At 40.8% G+C, this 21,100-nt stretch overlaps 5 protein-coding genes and 1 long non-coding RNA gene across 9 annotated transcripts; 2 read left to right on the forward strand and 4 right to left on the reverse strand.

Annotated features, from left to right (window-relative positions):
• The first annotated feature begins 105 nt into the window (after window positions 1–105).
• Window positions 106–5,482, forward strand: LOC132791663 (centrosomal protein of 131 kDa). 2 transcript variants are annotated; one of them, XM_060800682.1, is made up of 9 exons: window positions 137–315; window positions 395–616; window positions 675–2,232; window positions 2,302–2,419; window positions 3,362–3,499; window positions 3,728–4,148; window positions 4,208–4,863; window positions 4,921–5,214; window positions 5,279–5,482. In XM_060800682.1, the coding sequence occupies exons 1-9, from the start codon at window positions 289–291 to the stop codon at window positions 5,409–5,411; spliced, it is 3,567 nt and encodes a 1,188-aa protein (XP_060656665.1). In that variant the 5' UTR covers window positions 137–288; the 3' UTR covers window positions 5,412–5,482. The 2 variants fall into 2 exon arrangements, with proteins under 2 accessions (XP_060656666.1, XP_060656665.1); XM_060800683.1 differs by lacking the exons at window positions 4,208–4,863; window positions 4,921–5,214; window positions 5,279–5,482 and having other exon boundaries at window positions 106–315; window positions 3,558–3,746.
• Window positions 5,444–6,092, reverse strand: LOC132791664 (uncharacterized). The gene is made up of 2 exons (XM_060800684.1): window positions 5,985–6,092; window positions 5,444–5,919 (listed from the first exon to the last, which is right to left on the reverse strand). The coding sequence occupies exons 1-2, from the start codon at window positions 6,075–6,077 to the stop codon at window positions 5,497–5,499; spliced, it is 516 nt and encodes a 171-aa protein (XP_060656667.1). The 5' UTR covers window positions 6,078–6,092; the 3' UTR covers window positions 5,444–5,496.
• Window positions 6,093–6,793: 701 nt separating this feature from the next.
• Window positions 6,794–14,801, forward strand: LOC132789652 (uncharacterized). Of its 3 annotated transcripts, XM_060797825.1 has the most exons (4): window positions 6,794–7,007; window positions 7,911–7,922; window positions 13,911–14,093; window positions 14,155–14,801. In XM_060797825.1, exons 1-4 carry the CDS (start codon window positions 6,989–6,991, stop codon window positions 14,643–14,645), a joined length of 705 nt encoding a protein of 234 aa, XP_060653808.1. In that variant the 5' UTR covers window positions 6,794–6,988; the 3' UTR covers window positions 14,646–14,801. The 3 variants fall into 3 exon arrangements, with proteins under 3 accessions (XP_060653808.1, XP_060653810.1, XP_060653809.1); XM_060797827.1 differs by lacking the exon at window positions 7,911–7,922 and having other exon boundaries at window positions 6,795–7,007; XM_060797826.1 differs by lacking the exons at window positions 6,794–7,007; window positions 7,911–7,922 and adding an exon at window positions 13,740–13,842.
• LOC132789650 (fibrous sheath CABYR-binding protein) lies at window positions 8,130–9,548 on the reverse strand. Its single transcript, XM_060797823.1, has 2 exons — window positions 9,376–9,548; window positions 8,130–9,321 (listed from the first exon to the last, which is right to left on the reverse strand). Exons 1-2 carry the CDS (start codon window positions 9,529–9,531, stop codon window positions 8,287–8,289), a joined length of 1,191 nt encoding a protein of 396 aa, XP_060653806.1. The 5' UTR covers window positions 9,532–9,548; the 3' UTR covers window positions 8,130–8,286.
• LOC132789651 (uncharacterized) lies at window positions 9,978–11,143 on the reverse strand. The gene is made up of 2 exons (XM_060797824.1): window positions 10,983–11,143; window positions 9,978–10,922 (listed from the first exon to the last, which is right to left on the reverse strand). Exons 1-2 carry the CDS (start codon window positions 11,118–11,120, stop codon window positions 10,041–10,043), a joined length of 1,020 nt encoding a protein of 339 aa, XP_060653807.1. The 5' UTR covers window positions 11,121–11,143; the 3' UTR covers window positions 9,978–10,040.
• A 2,744-nt stretch (window positions 14,802–17,545) lies between the features above and the next one.
• Window positions 17,546–18,254, reverse strand: LOC132791328 (uncharacterized). Its single transcript, XR_009632897.1, has 3 exons — window positions 18,104–18,254; window positions 17,941–18,032; window positions 17,546–17,871 (listed from the first exon to the last, which is right to left on the reverse strand). It is a non-coding gene; the product is annotated as an uncharacterized LOC132791328 (long non-coding RNA).
• Between the last annotated feature and the right edge of the window lie 2,846 nt (window positions 18,255–21,100).

The raw sequence follows: 21,100 nt of genomic DNA on the forward strand, positions 1-21,100 counted from the left end.
TGCGTACTCGTAACCATGTCAACAGATTGTCCACGACAGGGGTTGGATTGCTGACCAACATCGGGGCAATATTGGGCAACATCTGCCGGGCACATGTCCTGACCGTAGCGTGCGTTTAATCGATATTATAGCCAGGGGCTGTTTTTGGCCAAAACAAACTGCTCGACCATGGGACAAGCTCAGTTGGCTGTGGCGCAGCCGTCAGTTCGGCTAAAAAGGAAAGCAAAGCAAGCCCTGTCTAAATGCACTTGAAAAGTATATACTCGGAGTGCTAAATCGGGTGCTATTATGGATTTATGTCTTAAGGGCTCGCAGGTATGATTCGATTGTATTGCAGCAGTATCTATTTATGGACATCTTCCATTCACTCGTAACGCCTCGGCTTTATCTGCAGATAAACCTCGCCACACGACAGAAAACGAGACCCAAGCTCACCAGTCGCTCTCTGACGACTCTGCACAATTCCGTGCCCCATTTTCGTCCTCGCTCGGCCAACTTTCTACATCAACGCAGTCGTTCGTCGCCTTTTCTGGGACGACCGCAGTCGGCGGATCCGAAGTTTGGCCGCAAGCTCAGTGTCTACTTTGCCGAGAAGGATCTCAGGACTAGCAAACACGTGAGTAGCTACAGAAATAAAATAAAACTACTTGCAACATTATGCAATTCGCCTGCAGCGTCAAGTATCTTCCACGGATCTGTTGAAGTCACTGCTGGACGAGCCCATCAAGCGTAGTTGGTTGTGTCGTAGCGGCTGCAATTCTTCCACCGACGATCAGTCGGACTGTTCACAAAAATCGCCACACAACAGCGAAGGGGAGCACCTGGAACGGTTTATGGCCAGCATGCCGGAGTCCGGCAGCAGCGACAAGCTCAAATCCTACGCTTCCAACTGGTCAGCCCGACAGGCGGGACTCAGCAATGCGACGTTGCTGCAGAAGACCGCTAAGCCGGATCTGCCCGGTAGAGTGTCTTTCAGCAAGCCAAATATGCACAACGACATGGACTCCAGTGATTGCGACAACGACAAACAGGACATGCGGCCTGGCAGCAGCAGCAATAGTAACAGTAACATCTCTGCTCCGGGTCCCTTAACTCTGCCCAGCTTCATCTATAACAATAATAGTACTGGTAACAGCAATGGCATCAGTGGCAGCAGCAAATTGGATGCCATCGACACTGGCGCCCAAAAGAAGTCCGTGCACTTTGGCACATCTGTTTCGGCGGGCAGCAGCGCTGAGGTGCTTGCCGAGACATACGAGTACCCTAAGTGTCCATCCGAGAACTGCACCTGCAGCACACGTTCCTCATCCACGGCCAGCACCAATGAAGCTGCATCCGACGCTAAGTGCGCCTGCGATGCGCCCAGTTGTCGCTATGCCGATCCCGAACCCGAAGTGAAAACATCTACCACATCTATAGCGCCATCGTCGTCTTCGGCGGCAGCACGCCAAAAGTCCCCGACGCCGGAGCTGAATGTGATCAGAGAGTATAAGCAGGCGGTGGGTGGGACCTTGGATAACAATTTGTTGACCAAAAGCAAATCCCTTGAGCCCATGAATAACGTGGAGTTGCCAAACTATCTGGAAAAGTACGTGGCACAGAGCAAAGACCAAAAGCAGAACAATCTTTCCGAAAAGAATCTCTCCAGCTCCATCACACATCCCAACAACAATAACAGCAATAGCAACAACAATAGCAACAATGGTGGCGTGAGCTCTTATCGATCAACAGGACAACGCAACTTTGGTGCCGAGAACAACTTTCTGCCCCTTGTGCAGGACGATCGACGTCAATATAGCACTAGCAGCAACGCTGATTCTGTGATCAGCAATTATCTCAAAGTAACCGCCACGACGCCATTCGTCGGCAAGAAAAAGGAGAATGTGAAGCCGGCGAGTGCAGAGACGAGTTCTCGGAATAGTAAACCCAAATTCCTGACCAAGAGTGCAATTTCCAGCACGGGAGCCAAACTCAAGAAAGCCGTCAGCGTAGGGAGCCTGCGGGAGGAGCGCAAGCTAAGCGAGTACAATCTGGATAAGGTCGACAGCTGGATGAGCATGCAGGAGCAGAAGCAGGCGTTGGCACAATTTGAGGAACTGCACAAACAGGGAGTCGATGACATGGACGACAGTAACTCCCAATTGTCACTTAAATCGAATGAGGATTCCAGGGACTCGACTTATGATGAAATTGTGTCGGTCATCAAGGAGATCGAGGAAGACAAAAAGCGAGGTTCGCTCGATGAATCTTTTGAATACTACCATTACCTAATCTATATTTTATTGTATTGCCACAATTCAGATAATTTTGCAGAACGCTTACCCAGCGAGTTAAACCTGAAACTCGATTCGCGTTCGGAGACAACTGAAACGGTTAGTCAAAATGATGATCGTGTTCCGGAAAGCGGCGACAAGTACAAGTGAGTAATGTATGATCTGGTGTTTAAAAATCTCATATTGCAAGAACTTTATAGCGATGGCTAAAAGGTTAGCCGAGGACCGTGAGACGACTGACTTCTTCCCAATTGACTGATAACTAAATATCTAAGTAGTTCCAAAGCTTGACAAATATACAACGTTGCCAATGCTGGAGCAATTATAGTTTGCATAGTGTGTTGATTTCTATAAGTTTCATTTTAGAGCCTGATAATTTATGGCTAAGTTCCAAATAATTGGACAAACCAATTGGAAAGTCAACAAGGTCACCCAAAGTTTGGTAAATCTAGCCTTGTACCCTTTACCGATAGGTTAGAAGGGTATTATAACTTTGTGCCGGCAGGAAATGTATGCAACAGCAGAAATAGTTATCATCGACCCCATTAAGTATATATATTCTTGTTCAGTGTCAACAGCTGAGAGGATATAGCCGTGTCCGTCTGCTTGTCTGTCCGTCCGTTTGCATGCAACCTTAAGAGATATAATATTTTTCGATCTAACTTGTAATGTTTGCCACGCGAACAGGCAATAATATCATAATTATACAATTTATAATTCCAGAGATTTGGTTCTGATCAAATACAAATTTAGAAGTTATTAAAGATACACTTTTGTATGGCTAATTACGCCTACTGCAATGGGGTCTAAGCTGCTTTAGGTGACAATCTGGTATATTTTTAATTCTATGATATATTTCGAATGTAGTATTTCATCGATATACCAAATATAATAAGTATTTTTGCGGTATATGTTATGTTTTATGTGGTATATTTTAAGAATAATACTGCAGCGTTTTGTTTTTATTCAAAATGGGTAGCGGGTATCTCACAGTCGAGCACACTGGCTGAAGCTTTCTTACTTGTTCAGATGAATTTTAAATTTACTATTTTTTTTACTAATACGGAGACTGCGTCCTTCAATTTCAGAGATATTTTGGCCTACTTGAATAATGTGGAGAGCAGTTGTGACAAAACGCTGATGGAAACTCGACGATCTATGCCGGATAGCAATCGCTCCGAGGTTGAATTTGTTGTTGAGCCAGACGTTACCGATGAAGTACCCAAGTGAGTTGATCCTTATACGTAGAAGAAATAAAATAATGTGTTTTATTGTTAACGTCAGCTACTTAAAAGCGAGTATTAAATAATGAATATAAAGATCGAATAACGTTCAGAGCGAAGTTAGTCATCAAAAGGGTAATCGAAAGGAAGCTATTTCAGTTGAATCAATGATAAATGGGAAAACTCATTGTAAATACTAAAATTAAAGGTCGATAATTATTCAATTTGCAGACTCTCGGAGCTGTTGATGTTGCCCAATCATCAACTGGCACGTCGTGTAATTGCACTCACTCTGCGGGCCAATGAGCTGGCCAATGCCATTCACATGTCCAAGGAACATGTCCTTCAGCTGCGCAGTGAAAAGCAAAAGTTACTGCGAGCGGAGAAGTCTAGCAATGCCATCAAATTGCGTGACCAGAAAAAGCACTACGAGGAGGTGGTGACTCGACATCAAGGATTCATCGAGCAGCTGCTCAAGGATAAGGGATCACTGTGTGAGAAGGTTGCGGCGCTAACGCGACGTCTGGAGAGCCAGAATCAAGCCTGGGAACATAGACTAGAAACTGAGCTCACACGAGCGAAGGAGACGACTTTGGCTGGAGAGAAAATACGCAGGGAGCGTTGGGTTCGTGAGAATACCAAGAAAATCAAGGTGGGTTGAAGACAAAAGGCAATTGGGTTTACACTGTGATCGTGTTCTCTTTGAAACAGGAGTTGACAGTGAAGGGACTGGAAGCAGAGATCAATAAAATGAACTGCAACCATCAACGAGAAGTGACAGATTTGAAGCGTTCTCACCAGATGCAGTTGCTCGATGCATTGGAGGAGGCGCGACTCAAGCACGAACAGATCGAGAATGGCATTCGTGAAAGCTGTGCCCAAGATCGTGAAGCGATTATTGAAAAGGAACGCAACGCTATACGAGAGCGACTCGAGCGTCAGCTGGAGGAGGAGCAAAAAACCCAAGCGGAGTTAAGGCAAAAGCTGGCTGATGATTTTGCCGCAGAGCGAGAACGACTTCAGGCGGAGTTGAGGCAAAAGGAATGCGATTATCAGGTTAAGCGACAGGAGGCGCAGCGTGAACAAGATGGCGAACTGGAGCAGGCCAAGTTCGAGATGCAGGAGAAGATGTCAAAGCAGGAGGAGAAATATCAAAATCGCATTAATACAATCGAGCAGCAATATCTTGCGGACTTTGAGCTTTGGAAGACCGAATATGAAAACAAGTGCAAGCTGGCGCATGCGGAAAAGGAGAACGCCATTAGACAACATTATCGGGCCGAACGCGATCGTCAGCTGGATGAGCTTGTGGTGCGCATGGAGGCGGATGCTCTACAAAGCGGTGAGGAGCACGAGCAGAAGATGATGTAAGTAGCCAAAGAGATAGAGTTAGAGCAAAGTGAGTGACTAGTATTTATTTGCAGGCGATTAAAGGAAAAGTACGAAAAGGATTTAACCCTTGCGGAAAATGTGGAAAAGTCGCTACGGGAAAAATATGCGGAGATACGTGGCAAGCTCGCAGAGTCGGATGCTCAGGTGCGCAATTCCCAGGCGGAGGTGCAACAGTTGCATCTGGAGCTGGGGCACAGCAAGAAGATGTGTGGCGATATCATCAATGAGCGTGACAAGCTCCGCGACAATTTGAACACGGATATTCAGAATGAGGTGGCCTTGCTCAATGAGCGACATAAGCAGGAAATGGAACAGTTACAGAAGCGGTAAACCTAATGCACAATTGTATACTACAAGTTGTCTAATCTCTTAACCTTTTATCTGCTGCAGAGTTCATCAGACCATACATCGGCAAGAGGAAACCATTGATGTGCTTAAAGGGGATAATGACAACCTACGGCAACAGTGCCTTAAATTGAATGCGGTCATCCGGCAACAACGCAAAGATTATTGCGTTAAGTAGTCCTGCAAATATTAATGAAAAGTAGATAGTCATATCTGAAATATACCCATATGCTACAATAACATATGTCAACTGATCTTTATTATTACTTGGGTATGCCAATGACATCCTTGACAATGTCGCTCATATCACAAGGAAGTTCTGTAGAATATTTGTCTTTATAGGTGCTGTTTGTCGCCACACCATTGCAGATGACGGCCGATGAGCAGACATAGCGACGCCGACGTAAGCAGTAGTCTGATTCAAAGGTTAATTTTCCTTGAAAGATGGGCTTTAGAAAAATGCAAGGCTGCTCAACATTGATAGTGGCTTCGGGTGGCATATATTTAACACCTTCGTTGTTGGATACATATCGAAGTACATTCTTCTCATAACCGTTTAGACCAATCCAATACTCGTCTGTAATATTGAATTTTCGTGGGAGATCATCAAATGCTTCTTTGGTATCAAAATTGGCCAGACATAGTTTCTTTTTCTGACAGGCAAATAATGCGTCGAACCAGTCCAACTAGAAGGAAAAAAGATTATTTTATTATTATATCTCAGTGTACTTATTTTAAATGGCTGTACTACCTTATTTTCACTGAAATAATGACAGGCTCCGCCGGTATCTCCCTCGCGAACGTATATAAGAACTATAATGTATAGACAAACTTGTAAATTCATTGTGACTGAAATGAAATATGCTTGACTTTTGGATTTATAGTAGAACTTACATAAATAGCGGAAAATATTGTTAAACGATAACGAATTTCATTTGCCGCGCCAATTTTACCCTATATAAACACTACAATTATATTTCCGGATAAATAAATTTTTTATACGAATAATTTACTGATATATGTATGAAACTGGACTGGCTTTTGAGAAAAGAACACTTTAATTATTTGTCTTAATTTTAAATTTAACATTTTTACAGTGCTTTTATTTTTAAAGAATAACTTTAATTATTTGACTAGATTCGAAATTCAGAATGTATACTCAACTTTCCAACCAATAATTCATTTGATAAGTTTTTGAATCAAACTTGATTTGTATTGATAATATATAAATTAAAACAAATATTGTTTTTATTTTTCTATAGTAAATGCAAAAGTTATGAACATTCGTTACAATTGTTTTTTTTTAATTTGGATTTTAGCATAAGATTCCGTTAATTCAAAGCGGTTAACAGCCAACTAACAGTGTAAACAAAATGCGCACATCTGGCAACGCTCGGTCGGCGCTCCACAAGTTCCACAAGCGAGCGAATCAAAAATCAAAGAGTGCAGTTAACACACAGGTCGGGATCCACAAAATTAAGAAGCAGTGGAACAACAATAACAATAATACGAACAGACGGCAACAACAACGCTTCCAACAAGATACTTTCGTTTGGTCTTTATTCGTATTTGTGCTCTCGACGCTGTCGGAACGTTTTAAAAATAAACGCGGAACGTACCAAATTAGCCGACTACAAATAAAACTATAGCTAAGCTCTAAAAATTTAAATCGACAACTGCACGCATTTCGGTTTAATAACACAACACTTTACTTAAATTCTAATCACCAAATACAGTAAAAACACAATCTACAACATGTTCAGCTCGTTTACAGGTAAACGCAAGAAAAAAAATAGTAATATAAAAAACACGAAGAATATTGTGAAAGTTTTGAAATTAGAAAATGAACTGAAATTCCAACGTATTGTCTGTCCAATTAAGTATGTATGGAGTGCGGCATGTGTCATGTCAAAAGAAAATCGAAAGCAATAAAAATACTTGTAGTATACATGCGAGTATAAAGTAGTAGAAATGAATGAATTAACTGTGAGACCTTGCTTGTGACAGAGAGAACCTATGACCGCATTGCAGGATTATTATAGAAGAGTTACATCATCGTCCGTTCAGTGGCAAAGGAGTTCGTTGAGCAACTCTTCCCCCTACCCCAGGCTCTCTCTCTTTCTCTCACTCTCGCTCTCTATTTGTTCCTCTCATTCTTTTGTGCTGGATTTTGCTGATCCCAAGTCGCAATACAAAATTAATTGCCCGTTACAGTTACTTATAAAGGGTATATTCTAGAATAGCGTAAGCCACTTATGGCGCAGTACATCTTCTACACTCACACACACGTGCATTTGGGTATGGGCGTGTGTGTGAGTTTAGCACAAGTTGTTGTTCTTCTCTCTGTGAGTAGCAGACACAACCCACACCCAAAATGATGTGATATCTATACATACATCTCTATAATTATAGCGTGCATACACATATAGAATACGAACAAACATATGCGTATGTATGTATACCAATATCTGCATGATTGGAATTATTTTGTGTTTTTAGTTATGTTTCTTATAATTTATATTCGCTCTTTGATGTATTCTAAAGTACACGCCCGAAATAAATGACTCTATTTCCGTTTCTGAAATTCTAAATTCGAAATTCCTACAAACTGTCTGACAATTTATGCTTTTTGGTCTAACTATGTATAATATTCTCTGTTTCCACTTAATGCAAACAGACGCTTCGAAATGTAAGTAACAACGTTTCTTTTCAACTACCATAAGAATATTTTTGCAAATCCCGTAGACTTGTCACAACTATTCAAGTTTTTCTTTTGCACTATAGAATATATAATATTAGCTTGCATCAATATTATCAGTAGTTTTTATAGACAACAAATCCCCTCGCATTTCCACTCCTCCCCCACTCTCTTACCCTTCACGTATTAGTCATTGAATTATTAGATGTCAAATGAGATAGGTTTAACGATTTATTGATTATTATACAAAGAAAATCGGGTTCTTCGTTCTTCGTTCCTCGTGTTTCATTTCCCCTTGAACTCCATCGTGCGTCATCTGGTAGGTGTGCAGATCTCAGGTTGGCTAGCTAGAAGTTTATTCATCTTCCATGTCAAAGCTAAGAGAATTGGCAACAGGAGCACGACCTGCTGGCTCATCATTCGCCGGAGCAGCCTCCGCTGGAGCAGCCTCTGCTGGAGCAGCCTCAGCTGGAGCAGCCTCTGCTGGAGCAGCCTCCGCTGGAGCAGCTTCTGCTGGAGCAGCCTCCGCTGGAGCAGCCTCCGCTGGAGCAGCCTCCGCCGGAGCAGCCTCTGCAGGGGCAGCTTCGGTTGGAGCTGTTGCTGTTTCTGGAGCTCCTTCTAAGGCAGTTGTTTCACCGCCCTCAGCTGCTGCCGTTGTTACTCCAGTTTCACCAACGGGTGCTGCGGTAGTTTCACCTTCGGCTGGTGACGATGTTGCTCCATCGCTTGTCGTGGCGTTGTCTTCCTTTTTGTTATGTATATTAAGTTCATCTTGCGGTTCTCCTCCTGCCTCATACGATGGTAAGCTTTGATCACCGCCGCTTTCCATAATTTCTGATCCGTTTTCGTCTTCCGTATCTTCCGTCTCTTCCTCGCTCTCCGGCGATTTGGCGTCTTCCGTTGAATTCGAATTATCAGCCGGCCGTGAATCGCTTTCCACACTTTCCTCGCTCCCCTCTTCAACGACCTCACCTTTTGCAGCATCGTGGTGGAAGTGATGCAAATGCTCGTGACTATGATGCTCATTATTAGCTCGCTCGTAGACGGGTTGGGCACATTTCTGATTATTCTCCTCGCAGATGAAATACTGCGGTTCATAGCAATTTTCATCGGTTATCGTGGAGGAATTTTCACGCAACCGAATCTCTAGACAATCATCCATATTGGAGCGTTGCGTAGGCTCCACTCCATGGAATGTGACCGGCTGACCATTGCTGATATAGGTGAAGTAACCCTCAGATTGAAGATCATTTCCGCCAAACCAAAAGTCTTCCAAGTTGCCCTTCGATCCCATGAATTCAACAATTGCCTGTAGCTCTTCATTAGTTTGCAAGTTGGCCAAACTGAGACCCTTGCGCAAGCAATTGTTTAATGCTCCAAACCAATTCATCTGCAAGGGAGTAAAGATGAATCAAGTCCTTGATTTACACTTGGTAGTACCAACCTTCTTGGGGGCAAGGTAATAACACTTTCCGTGAATCTGACGCATAAATCGCTTGCCACACGGTCCATCGCTGTTCTTTTTTTCTCTTCTGGCTGAGACGACTTCGTCGGAATATACTGCAATAAGGGTCAGTATCACAATTGGCAGAACCCTCATGACTGTGCCAGTGGCAAATTACATAAACTGTACAGCCAGCACATTTTTCTTCTATATATACACTCTTGGTGGGCGTGACAAATTGGCTACGCCTATTTAAATAACCATTAATTGTTTTCAAGTGCAGTTTCAGTTGGATTGATTGCCTTGAGGTGAACAAATCAATTAATTTGCATTTGATGCGGTCAATTTAAGGGGTTTTATGGGGTGAACATATCAAGTGTCGATCTATAGGAATGTATTCGTGACTAAAGTATTGGGTGATAAACCAACTAGTTGGGCAGAAAAAACATGCAACTGGCTTTTGAGTTTCTTAAGATTATATTAAATCTAAATAAGTAGTAGATCACTTTCTACAACTTTTGTGCCAAGCTTTCTGTGGCCAATCTTACCGACTATTAAACCCTCCGATTTAGTCTAGTTTCAGTAATAATATCTGGTTGCTATTTTGAATTGATTGATTTATTTTGTATACATATAAAATTTAGATTCAGTGGTTTAAGGATTATCTATGGACTCTCTACCTCGCCTGGTGCAGTTGCCTCTGTTTCTGCTGCTGCAGTGGTCTCTGCCTCGCCTGCTGCAGTTGTCTCTGCCTCGCCTGCTGCAGTTGTCTCTGTTTCTCCTGCTGCAGTGGTCTCTGCCTCGCCTGCTGCAGTTGTCTCTGTTTCTCCTGCTGCTGTTGACTCTGCCTCGCCTCCTGCAGTTGTCTCTGTTTCTCCTGCTGCTGTTGACTCTGTCTCGCCCGCTGCAGTTGTCTCTGTTTCTCCTGCTGCTGTTGGTTCTGTCTCGCCCTCAGCAGGACTTGTGGCATCTGACTCCGAAACGGCTGCAGTTGTTTCCTTATCATTTTCATTCGATTCTTCCAATTCATCTTTGGGAATAGCATCCTCATTTGACTCATTTGGAGTCTCCTCGGAACCACTATCGAAGGGCGATGGTGTGTTCATATCCTCCTCACTTTCGCCGCTGGGCTCGCCAACATCATGATGGAAGTGATGCAGATGCTCATGGCTGTGATGCCGCGGCTTTTTCGCGTCTACGCTATCACAGTAGACCTCGGAGCAGATGAAATATTGTCGCTCCAGGCAATTTTCGCTAGCGGTAATGGTCATATTGGATCGTATGCGAACCTCAAGGCAATCATTGCATAGGGCGGACTCATCTGACCATACCACACTGTAATTGCCGAAGTATCGAACCAAACGACCATTGCTTATATATTGATAGCGTCCCTCGGTCTGCAGATCGTTGCCGCCGAACCAAAAGTCTTCTGTGTTGCCCTTGGAGCTGAGGAAATCGATGGCGCCATTAAAATCGCCTGGATTGCTGAGATCGGCAAGCGTTAGACCTTTGCGCAGGCAATTGTTCAGAGCGCCATACCAGTTCATCTGGGAGGCAATCACATGAGTTTATTTACATGACAGAAAGGTGACGAAAAAGCGATTTACCTTTTTAACAGAGAAGTAGTAGCACTTGCCATTGATGCGTCTCAGATAGCGACGTGGGCAACCTTTTGTCGAGCTGACCAGCTGCTCCCTGAGCAGGACACTCAGCAGGACAATGATTGCAATCAGACAATGCTTCATCTCTCTCAATGGATTGATTGTGTTGTGTGCCGCCCTTGGGCTCCTGTACTTATATCCTCTCCTAGCGTGCAATTTGTGCAAATGCATTATCACAGCATTGAATCGATTTGTCGAGTGCAAGGCACGCTGTTATCTCTTGCCACACGCGGCAATTAATTGAATTAGATTCCATGCATTCCATTCCACAGCATGACTCGATCATGAGCTTCTCGTTCCGGAATATTGCGGAGCATTTGGGGCGCTGCTGTCGACGTAATTTGGTCTTGAGTATTGCGGGTCAGCGCTTGGGGTTATATACAAAAAATATTTAACATAATTGATTGGGTGTGACTGTGAGTGTGAGTTTTCAAATGATTCATCATAGCCCTTGCTAGACTTGTAGTTCATTTATTGATTTACCTTGGGACAGTATATGACATCATCGGTTGTATTGGTTAGAGGTGTCCTTTAGCAGGACACGTTTTGGCTCATTGCCAGTCGTCAGTTGCCAGTTGCCAGTTGCCAGTTGCGAGTTGCCTTATTTTGTTTGGGTATTGACCTTGGACAATGAGCTAACTTTTAGCTGGCTGACAGCTTTAACTTAAACAAATTGCTAGTCGTGCGAATTTCCATCTGCTCGATTCTTATAGATATAGTATTTAAGTGTGTGTGTATGCTATGACATCATCAGCAATGGAAACAGCGTCAGCGTCAACAACAGAAACAGCAACAGCAACAGCGACAGCATCATCGATTGCCTGTTACAAATGTAGCCAAAGGTTTTGTCGAGAGAGACAGACTAGCCGGCTTTTTGGATTCTGACGGCCAAAAACTGGTGTGGAACGTGAGTTGTGTGTGACCTGGCTATGAGCTGACTGTTACTCATAGAACGACCAAAATCTCATACAGATACAAACGTATCTGTGGCTGTGCCAGTATTTGTGACCGTATCTCAGTATATAAGCACGCTTGAGTTCAGTTGCTCTTGGGTACAGGTTTAGTTTTGTCTCTGTTGTTTAGAGCTTCTGCGCATTATCTGTTGAATGTGTACAACGACAATAACAAACACATTAGCAACATCAACAGCTGTGAGCTTCAGTGTTCGCTCTGGCTGTGTTCTTGACTCTGCTTCGACTGCGGCTTATTGTGTTGCCTTATGGCCATGTTGTGGCATTCTAGCCGGTTTTCAGATTCTCGACGTTGTTGTTGTTGTTGTTGCTATTGACCACAGCATGCCAGAATATGCGTCGTTCTATTACGCAAAATGGTAAGAAAGGTATTATGATTCTAGTTAAGCGTGTGGTTACGAATTTCAATATGTTACATTGTCAATGCGAAATATTTGTAGCAGGCAGCTTTGGTTCATAGCCCCATTTATGTCATATCCTTTAGCTTCAACTCGATTCACAACTCTCTTCTCTCTCTCTCTCTCTCTTTCTGCTTGCTGTGAAATTCGTGAGCAAGTTTATCAGACATGCGTAACTTTTCGATCTACTCAACAGTCTATTGCGTTTCGATCGAATTCCACCGCATTCTTTATGGACGCGTGGGCAATCAGAATGTTAATTGAATTTTTGGTAAATAAATATATACACTAGTGTTCGGTATAAACAAAAAGCCAAGCATTTAGAGTCTCTTGTGCGTTTTATTGGTATTTTATGTTGGTTCTATTATTCATTCAGTTTTAATATAAACACTTGCTTTCACAGCCACAGCCACAGCCACAGCCAGAAAGCGTGAACAAGAGTTGAAACTATTAAAAAATATAAAATCGCCCGAATCGCCATTATGACATCACATACTGTAAATTATTCAAATATTTGCGCATTGTTTTCTTTATACATATGCATAAAGCAATAGACTTACACACCTACATACATACATAGTAGAGACGAATACAAGCATATATAGAAAATTTCTTTGGGTATGCCATATAGAATAGTGCTCGTTGCTACATCGGAAACTGCCGGACCGAGTGGATTTGCCGCTGCGGCATTTAATGGCGAAATGTTTCTATTTGAGTGAGCGCACACGTCATTTTATGGGAATGCAGCAACAGCAGCAGCTCCCATTTAGCGCAGTGACCGAGCTTCCGATGCCAGTAGTTTCGCTTCTATTAAAATGTAGTTATTATTCATATTTCTTAATACCCTACATCATTTATTCAAAGTGTATGCTAGATCAGTAGATTGTTTTTATTTTAATTTGTAGTTAAATAAAATTTATTTTAATTGTAATTCTCTTTTCATATGATATATTTTTAAGGATAAGCATGCTCTTTACTCATCTTTTTTACTGAGTGTTTTATAGCCTATACTCAACTTATTTTCTGCTTATATTCTTTCCTATATAGTATCTAATGAGTTTAGCTTATTGCTGGCGCCCAATTTGGGGGCGACGCAACAAATTGCGCAGTTGCTGACAACTGTGTAACTGTCACCCGAGCATGTAATCTGAAACTGGAAATCTGAAATCAGAAAATCTAAAATTAGAAATCACAAAAATCTGGCAAGAGCAATGCATGTAATTACGAACTGATTAGTGGATGTTCGATGAAAATTCATTTTGTTTATGATTTGGTAATTAGCAAGTCTGGAATTTTCATCGAAAACATCGATAAGCAGTGCAAAATCTGATTAGTGATTACAAATCATCCTATAAATTATGATCAGAGACAAGACGATGAATTAGTTTTACTTTCATAGTCAAGCAAAAATGTTTCCCAGTCGCCAGCAGCAGCAATGTAATAAAAGGATCTAAGCCCTAAAAATACTAAATATTATATATAATTGTTGCCATTTAATTCGACAGCATCTCTGAAGAACTTTGGCGACAAGACCGCCAATCTGTTCAGCAAGAAGAAGGATGAGGCTGAGAAGTTGGCCAACGACAAAGCCGTCGAGGCACAGAAGCTAGCCGAGGAGCAGGCCAAGAAGGTCGGACAGTCCGTACAGCAGACGAAGAGCGAAGCTGAGCAGCTGGCCACAAGCACAGGTAACTATAATCTTTTAACTTAAAATAGTTTAGACATACTCAAAGAGATCTCTTCGAGCAGCCAAGGATGCCGCTGCACTGGCTGCTGCCGAGGCACAGAAGGCTGGTCAGGCCATCGATCAGGGAGTGAATCGTGCCGCCGGCGCCGTTAACCAGGGCAAACAGGCTGTGGATAATACTGTGCAACAGGCTGCTGCCGTCGCTCAGAACTCCAAGCAAGTGGCCGCCAACATCGCGGAGTCATCACAACGTGCTGCCGCCAATGCTGTCGATCAGACCAAAAAGGCTGCCAATGAGGCGATCAACAAGAGTGTCAAGGCTGCTGAATCTGTCGCAGACCAGAAGCTCAAGGAAGCCGAGGGTGCCATCGATGGTGCCATGAAGCAGACCAGCCAGGCTGTTGACCAGAAGCTGCAGGAGGCCAACCAGTATGTTGACCAGAAGCGCGAGGGACTCGAGAAGAACATCCAGGAGGCTGCTAGCCAAGCACAGGAAAGCGCCGGCGCACAAGCCACCCAGCTGTTGGGTAAATTGCATCTTGGCCAGAAGTAGATTCCCATAAATCCATCCCTTAAATTCCCCCTTTCCCCCAAGAATAATAATAATACCCTACCTAAATAATTTCATCTGTGTGTAACGAACAAAACAAGAGAGATGCTTTAAACAAACAAAAAGAATAAAGAAGGAAAAATTGCTTCAACGTAACAAGTGCCAGTAATGTGATTGCTAAATAATAGTTCATAAATGTATTTTTGGATTATATTTTTTGAATATTTGTTTTCAATTTGTCCATTTTCCTCAACATGCAGCGCAGCTTTTGATATTGAAAATGTATTGTGCACTTACTTGAATTTTTTTATAAGGCAACAACAATATTTACTATTGAGTTGTAATTTTTATATATACCAATTTGTTACTTTGAAGCATTTTATATATATTTATATGGAAATGAGTAGAAAAAGATGATCAAATGAAATCAATACTGAGCTATGCTTTTTCAAAAGTATATTCTGTTTTATAAAGAAATGTATGATTAAGTACTTTTAACTTTTTGCACAATAAATTGCAAATGTGTTTTTATTATGTATACACAAAATGTCTTTAAATGATATGTGGGACCACGGTTGCCACTTTTGGTACATTTGTACCAAAACTTTTTTTTCGTTTAATTTTTTATTTACAATCTGTCTTAAGACAATAAGAAAATTTTATGACTAATAACATATTTACATAACAGGAATAGCAGATTTCCAGTGAAACCTGCTATTAAAAATAACATCTTGTTTACTTAAAATTTACCTATCAGGGAGATCAAGAATGTGAAATCTTTTAAGTCTTCTAACAGTTGAGCTATTGTCTAAAAGAGCTAGGGCTAAATTATTTTCATGATTGTGAAGTCTGTCTGTGTATTTCTTACTATATTTCTTAATCTCTTCTTTTATAGTTGGAATATTTAAATCTCTGTGAATATTTGCATTGGTTACATAAAATGGAGCGTTAACAATTTGTCGCAATGTTTTTGATTGGTAGCGCTGAAGTATTTCAATATTTGAATTGCTAGTTGTTCCCCAGAGCTGAATAGCGTATGTCCAAACAGGCTTCAAAATGGCTTTGTAGAGGAGAATTTTGTTTTCCAAAGTAACCGCTGATTTTCTACTTAGTAACCAGGACATTTTCAGTGTTTTTATTTTAAGTTGTTGACATTTCGCTTTTAAGTGCGGTTTCCATGTTAGTCTGCGGTCAAGATGCATGCCAAGATACTTCACACAGGTATCTTCTGGAATTGCTGAGCCGTATAGTGTTACATTTGGGCATCTTCCTGGTCTTAGTGCAAAAGTTATTTGGACAGACTTCAGGGAATTAATTTTAATTTTCCAGCGAAGAAACCAGGCTTCAATCAGACTGAGCTCACTTTGCAACAGTGTAACGAATCACTAGTGTAATATTCGTCGGGTGCTGATGTTGGGTTTACTAGTGTGGCGTACGCGCTGGCTTCTCCGGGCTTTGCTCAGATTGCATGGGGTTCAAGGAAAGGGCCAACTAATAGGACGCACCACTTATAATAATAATACATTTAAAATTCGCGTACATAAGGGAAGACAGAAAAGAAGTGCAATGGGAAGGTTACAATAAACAATAGTGAAAGAGAAGAGGAAGGGAAGGAGAGGAAGGTAGGTTAACAAAGAAGACGGAGCCACTCTCTCATGCAACACAGCTGATATTGTGTGCAGACGCCCACCCTACCGTGATCCTGCATTCAAATGCCAAAAATTAAAAGTTGGCAGGATCCCTAAGAGACAGTGGTTCGGCTAACCTACTCCTGCTTGGTTATGCATGGTTCCAAATAAAAGCGAACACTTAAGCGGACATACTTAATTTATTAACATATAAGAAAAGTGATTTGAATTTTAACATTACAAACGAAATGACAAGAAAAATAAATAAATAAATAAATTAACGGACAAACATAGTAAGTGTGTATGAGGCGTATTTAAAATAAGGCAAAAAGAAAAAAAAATAAATAAAGAAAAACAAAAAATAATTAACCTATAAATATAAAATATGATCTAACATAAATATAATATAAATAATTATTTTTGGGTTTTTGAAATTTACTAATAATTTAAAAATTTTGCAAATAAACTGAATTCATTGAGAATGATGGAAAGCACAATGCATATAGGCAAACATTATCTATCTTTTTAAACAAAAAAATTTCTGCGCAAGCAATTGGATGAGGATCAGCTGATGGCTGTCACTCAATGCAGGCATATGTATATGGCCAGCCTTACAAGGTCATTGACCGCTGGGACTGCAGTAGCAGCTGTAGCAGCGCTATGGTGAGATGCACCAAAAGCTCTAACTCATATGTATCTAATCAATTAGTAAGAGTGAAACAGACTTACATACATTCGGCGACTCCCACGCAGAAAGATCTTTCCTTGTGTTAGTGACTGTCTGTGGTGAAGCTGTGGATAAACAATAACAATAAAGCTTTTGCGCAAGCGTAAAAGCTGGCTGCTATGAGCTGCTAGGGCAATTCTTTGCAGGCAATACAGGCACAAGAAATTTTACAACTAAATACAATTTTTAAAAAATATTTTGCCTATATATGGTGCCTTATATGCATTCTTAACTGATTGCAGTTGTTACTTTATACAGCAATACCGTGGTACTTGCATTATGAGTGCCCAAGAAAAGTTGTTGTTTCAATTTTCTCGCCACATCATAATACACTTACAACAATTATAAACATTCACTTAAAAATGCACATTTTAACTAAACAATTTAAACTAACAATAATCCAACAAAAATACTCAAAAACAAAGGCTGACAATCAGCTATTCGCCTTCTGCCGCGATGACACAATAAGGAGCAGCAAAATCCGTAGCCAGCGAATGAGGCGAGACTGCCAACGGTAAGTTGTTCTTCGACAACAGCCGAAGCCAACCTGCTTGGAAGCAGTTCTCCGTTTAGCAGTGCGAGTCGGCAACTATCTCTGGCTACCGTCGTTTAGGTAGACCATCTGTTTTGGTGTACCGACAGCTGAGGAGGCCAGCACAGCTGCGACGAAGCTTTTGTTGTTGGCCGTTAGTCAAGCAGTTGTGTGTGTTGAAGTTTCATTTTAAATGATTTCTAATTTACACACGGGTTTTTTTTTATATAACTTATAACTGGGTTATTATATAAATTATGGCTGGGTTTATATAAAATATGACTGGGTCATTAGAGTCAGTTTAATACCAGGTTTTATATAAAATATGACTAAGTGCCGAATCTAAAAATAAATAGACAAAACTAAACTTAGAACAACGAAAAACTAAACATACGTTCAACAAATATTTACCCTAATCTGGAAAACGGCACTTGGTATGGGAGGACAAACTCCTGCAGTGGACAACCATCTATTGCATGTGTTGGGTTGACGGCAAAGGTGCACTTTTGCGAGAACAAATACCATTAATATATCAGTATAACAATTATACATTGCAGTATCATTGTATACTTACAAGTAAGATATCTGCATCAGGCTTCGCCAACCACTTCACTGAGATATATACTTTTTAGTCACATGCACTTGTACACATTTTTTCAGGTTCGGCACATAACCTGCCAACCATTTTTCTTCCAGCCAAAACCAACAACAAAAACCTTTTTTTTCGGAAATTTGACAATTAATCCTACTCAAAAAGGTAATCGCTTCACACGATCAGCTGATCTAGCAATTAATGCTTGCATGTATCGTGGTCCACCAATAGATGGCGCTATTTCTGAGCTTTCAGTATCATTTGTAAATAAAGCTCCGCTTCTAAGCACAAAACACGACAAGACATTGAGTACCATTTTCTCAGACCACAAATTATGTTATACAACGAAACAAATTAAATAATACAAATTAACTAGTACAATAAACATATAAATAAATAATATAATAAATAATAGGTAGAAATATGTATGTGTATAGAAAAAGAACGAAAAAAAATGTTGCATACTTTTAGGCTTAGCCAATTTCAGATACGACAAGCGGCCTATTACACATCCCCCTGGCAAAATCACACTTAGTCGTTGTAACGACAAAGTGGGATACCCGCTTGGAGGTAGCTTAACTGCAATGATGCAAGATAAACGATTATTGCCTAAGGTCCTTCGTATGAAATTTGCCAGTTCTGTTTGTTGCTCCGATGCCAACTCGAGTTGCTGCGAATTGTCAAAGGTAATTGAGGCAACGCTGTCAGTCTGAGCCGGGTGCATCAAACATCTTGGCGAAATTGAGTATTTATAAATTGCAAACTAAACAAAAAAACGTATGAAACACAAAACAATATTAAATAAACAAACAATAATCGAAATCAAACTCAAAAATATAAACCAATATACCATGAATAAATTTGGAACCATGCAACACTTATCGAAAGAAGAGTTGCTAACTAATAGTCGAAAACAGATATGGATGAAAAAGGAAATAGGAAATTTAAGAACACAGATAGGTTTTGGTTGCATCACTACCACTTACACTCGTATCCACGCAGAAGATAACGACCATGCTCATGTGTAGTGATTAACCCAGAAAAAAAAAGATATTGAAAAAGAAAAGAGGAAATTCGAAACATTGTTCCAGATACAGATCGATTTTGGCTGCATCACTATCACTTACACTCGTATCCACGCATAAGATAACGACCATGCTCGTGTATAGTGATTAACACAAAAAAGAAGTATATATCGAAACCAATGAAAATAGGGAATTCGAAAAAACATAGTTCCAAATATAGCGGCAAGTTAAGTAGTTCGAAACCACTTACTTGTTCCAAGCGAATATTTAGAACCAATGTCCACCTACAGATAGATTTTGGTTGCATCACTACCACTTACACTCGTATCCACGCAGAAGATAACGACCATGCTCGTGTGTAGTGATCAACACAGAATCAAAAAGCAGATATCGAAAAAGAAGAAAAGAATAGGAATGAATGGAAAAGGATAGGACTAGTTGCTAGATAAGCATACCTTCAATTAGTATGACGAGAAAGCAGCTCTGAGCCACGATCCGTTTCAAACACTAACTGAAATGTGAATGCCTTAACAGCCACTAAAAGGGAAGTTTAAGTTCTTTTGTTCTTTGGTTAAGTTCTTTTGTCTTGATTTTACGAGGTATTACTTTCTCGCTAATAAAATAGACACAAAGAGACTAACCTAGTACACAAATATGTATAAGGACAACAAAAAGACTTGAATCCTAGATGTTATTGATTCTAGAGCATATATAATATTTTTAAAGGCCATGTTTAGATTCTATCCAAAAAACAGGCCACACGATTGGGCGCCAAAATATATTATTTAATTATAATTATAACAGCTGAGATGCTTCGTCTCGAGAAGAGCTTGTTGCCAGAATGGCTGTATCGTCAGCATATGTTGCAATGGTGCAGTTGTTTGTTGCTGGCATATCTGCCGTGTATAGAGTGTAGAGGACTGGTCCCAGTACACTCCCTTGAGGAACGCCTGCGTTTATGAGAAATAGTGTTGACGTATCATTTCTCTGCTGAACGTAGAAGCATCTCTTCGACAAGTAGGATCTCAGTAATAGATAGTATGGGGCAGGTAGCCAATTCTTTATCTTGAAGAGCAATCCATTGTGCCAAACACGATTAAACGCTTTTTGAACATCGATAAACGTAGCAGTACAGTATTTTTTGTTCTCAAGTGCATATACAATTTCATTAATAACTCAGTGGTGCCGTGGCCTCTTCTAAATCCGAATTGATATTCTGGAATGATGGCAAGTTCATCCAAAATTGGCAACATCCTCTTAAGTAGTATTTTTTCAAATACTTTCGAGAATATTGTCAACAGACTAATGGGACGGTAGGATAATAGTTCAGCTTCTGGCTTGTTTGGCTTAAGGATCAAAATGATTTCTGCACATTTCCATTGACTTGGGAAATGGTCTAGCCTGAGAATAGCGTTAAATACTAGCGTGAGAAATCGTATGCATTTTAATGGTAGAGTTTTAAGAGTGATGCCGTCTATTTTATCCGGGCGTGGAGATTTTTTATTGTTTAAGCATTCAATTTCTGACACGACTTCGTCAAAGTGAATTCTTTTAATAGGCAAGCTCATTTGACAAGGTGACCCAAGAAAGTTTTCTATTTCAGCTTCTGTCATAGGATTGTCAATGTCATTTGGCTGGAACACAGAGTGCAGGTGTTGTGCAAATGCCTCAGCTTGTTCTTCGTCAGATCTACACCAGTTTCCATTGTTTTTGCGGATAATTAAGTTTCTTTTTGCTGGTCTCTTTAGATATTTAGTTGCTCTGCACAGGTTATACTCTTTGTTGCTAGAATTTGGTTCTAAATTTCTCAAATATGCAGCTAGAGATTCATTTCGTAAGTTGGACAGTAATTGTCTAAGCTCAGATGCAGCTTTGTTGTATAGTGTTTTGTCTGCAGGATAGTGAGTTTCTTGCCAACGTTTTCTCAGGTTCCTTTTGTGTTGAATCTTTTCTC

The sequence above is a fragment of the Drosophila nasuta genome, chromosome 3 (genome assembly GCF_023558535.2).
Source record: "Drosophila nasuta strain 15112-1781.00 chromosome 3, ASM2355853v1, whole genome shotgun sequence".
Classification (NCBI taxonomy): Eukaryota; Metazoa; Arthropoda; class Insecta; order Diptera; family Drosophilidae; genus Drosophila; species Drosophila nasuta.